At 32.3% G+C, this 2,655-nt stretch overlaps 1 protein-coding gene across 1 annotated transcript in view; it reads left to right on the top strand.

Moving 5' to 3' along the window:
* The window catches only part of LOC109221572 (probable 2-oxoglutarate-dependent dioxygenase AOP1), a 2,629-nt gene extending 1,800 nt beyond the window's left edge, over positions 1-829 (top strand). Inside the window, exon 3 of the mRNA XM_019386047.1 lies at positions 718-829. Within this exon, the coding sequence (XP_019241592.1) occupies positions 718-755 (38 nt within the window). The 3' untranslated portion in view covers positions 756-829. The remainder of the gene's footprint in view (positions 1-717) is intronic.
* The last annotated feature ends 1,826 nt before the right edge of the window (positions 830-2,655 follow it).

Genomic DNA, 2,655 nt, shown 5'->3' on the forward strand with positions numbered 1-2,655 from the left:
ATATATATATATGTTTTGGAGCAGCTAAAAATATACATTCCTCAAAATTTAATAAGAGTAATTTTTTATTTTAAATTTTAAATATTAAAAAAATAATTAAATGACTATTTTATTCACAGTGAACTCTATATTTTTTGGGTAAAAAAGATGAATGATTTTTCACCGAGGGCCTTCATTCTTTTGAAGTCATCTACTTTCACTTTGATAGTGAAACCATTTGAAGAGGAAGGGAAGAGGGGTCAAAGGCTGAAAAGCTTTTGCGAGCTTAATTTCTGTACGCCGACTGATTAACTTTTACATTATTATGTCATATAAAAGATATTTCTAAGTCACCGTTTATAAAAAAAGAGATTAGTATTTTTTTTTAAAAAGTAACCATTTTGTGTTAGTGTATTGTGAGTTTAATTTTTATGTGTGTACATAAAATTTTACAGTATTAGGTCATTGAAAGATAATTACGTGTAATCGTGCATAAATAAGTATGATTACTAATCCGAAAATAAGACAACATACCTAGTAATACATACTACAATTCACCAACAATATAAAAGTTATTTACACGACAGTTGATATAAGTGAAATCTTTTCTTTAAGAATCTATAATGTCGTCGAGCCTGATATTATAACATGATTCTCTACTACTCCTTAAACAGTGACTAATCGATCAATAAATTTTTTTCTCAACTAATTAACTGTATATCTTTTATCATTGCAAAGGCATTGAGCAACAACAGATTGCATTGTCCTGTACATAGGGTGATTGTAAAGGAGAACAAACCAAGGTACACATTAGCACATTTCTCATATATTTATGGGATGATACAAACCCCAGAAGAGCTTGTTGATGAGAAACACACTATCAAGTTTCAACCATTTGATAACTTTGAATTGTTGGATTTCTTTGCCAAACATATTAACGAGCAAATGGAATACACTGTCAGAGCCTTCTGTGGGGTTTGAAACGTTTTGTGAAGCTTTAGAAATCCCGATTCGCTCGTTCTAATCTTTAGCCACTGTAGATCTGTGATAAGGCAAGTAACTTGCTATAATAGGTTAAATTATATCGATGGTAATAAAAAAATTATTTCACTGTCGATGGATATAACTTATATCCATCTGTACAGTAGACATATCAAAATCCTGACTATGCTCTTAGTTATGTACATCTCAAAAAGCTGAAAGTATCCATCTGATCAGCTGAAAAATTCATGTGTACTTGTCTTAGCTAATTTGCACAAATAGACACTTAATGTTGTGGCTTGTATTTAGAAGCTGGTCAGTTTTTCAAAATTAGAGCATACGTGGCCTGAAGTTCAAAAGTGACTACTTGATCTGAAGTTGAAATTTCAAAACTATATTACGAGTCTAATTTTGAAAAAAATGGTCAATTACTAAATATAAGGCTACAAAAATGACCACCTAGTCCAAATAACAGCACAATATGTGGCCCTTCCGACGTCCAGAGGTTGAGGAGTGGACCAAAATATATTGTTATTCTCCAATCTTTTGGACTTGAAAAAGAAAAAGAAGATAATTAAGGTGTTTTTACTAGGGAAAAGTGGGCATCATGAATATCTAATCTACTGATAGTAATTAATTAACGCACCCAATTAACATTTTTTAATATTTTAGAATTGTTAAATTAAATAACTTATTATGTCCTAGTTTCCTTAGACTTGACAAACCGGCAATAATTAATAAATTTAGGTACAAACAATCGATTCGTTCTAAAAGACTCTATCACTTTATTAGGTCGTATTAGATTTTTGTCAAAGTTACCAGTTGACATGAATTGATACAAATTAAATCAAAACTGCAACCTCTTCGAATAGTAGTATATTTTTATGCACTATAATTTATAAGTAGATTAGCATCTTGATTCTCTAATCTAATATATAAAGTCAATGAGTTCCCCATGGAAAAGCCGCTTCCATCTTACACAATATTGATAGGGTACTAGAAATATGTTTCCGCCAATGTTTGGTCTAACTTTTGACAGCCAAATAAAAATATTTACTTTGAAAATTGTAAATATTATACTGCCGCGTGGTATTTGCAGGTCTAGTTTACAATACGTAATTATTGCAATTTGAGTTGACGCGACCTAATTTAAACAGTCCATTGTATTAACGGAAAAGGGCCTAAACTACCCCTATTGTTTATTAAATGGTTTATAAATACCCCCGTCCATCTGTCCGTCCAAAAAAATACACCACGTTAATTCTATTAATAAAATTACCCCCGTGACTAACGGCAGAACTGGTGGGCCTACAATTTAATGACGTGTCATTTTTTTACTGGGCCACGTGGCAATCTCGGACAAAAATAAAAAATAATCTTATTTCGACCCACTTAGCTGACCCGACCCAATGTCTTTCCCATTTTCCCAATCTTCTTCTTCATTTCACCCAAACTCTCTCTCCGCCACTCCATCACCATAGCTACTGCTCTCAACAAGCAAATTATAATGCTATGTCATAAAAATGAAGCGAATACATCAAATCATACACAAGTATCCTCAGTTCTCAGCCCCAAGATCAAAGAGGATGCATTAGTAAATTAAAAGATCAACCCAGTTGTTTTCATAATCTGCCAAAATTGAAACAAGAGGATGATCATGCTCCTCCTCTTGTTATAGGCAAAAACTCCATTTCC

The sequence above is a fragment of the Nicotiana attenuata genome, unplaced genomic scaffold (genome assembly GCF_001879085.1).
Source record: "Nicotiana attenuata strain UT unplaced genomic scaffold, NIATTr2, whole genome shotgun sequence".
Classification (NCBI taxonomy): domain Eukaryota; kingdom Viridiplantae; phylum Streptophyta; class Magnoliopsida; order Solanales; family Solanaceae; genus Nicotiana; species Nicotiana attenuata.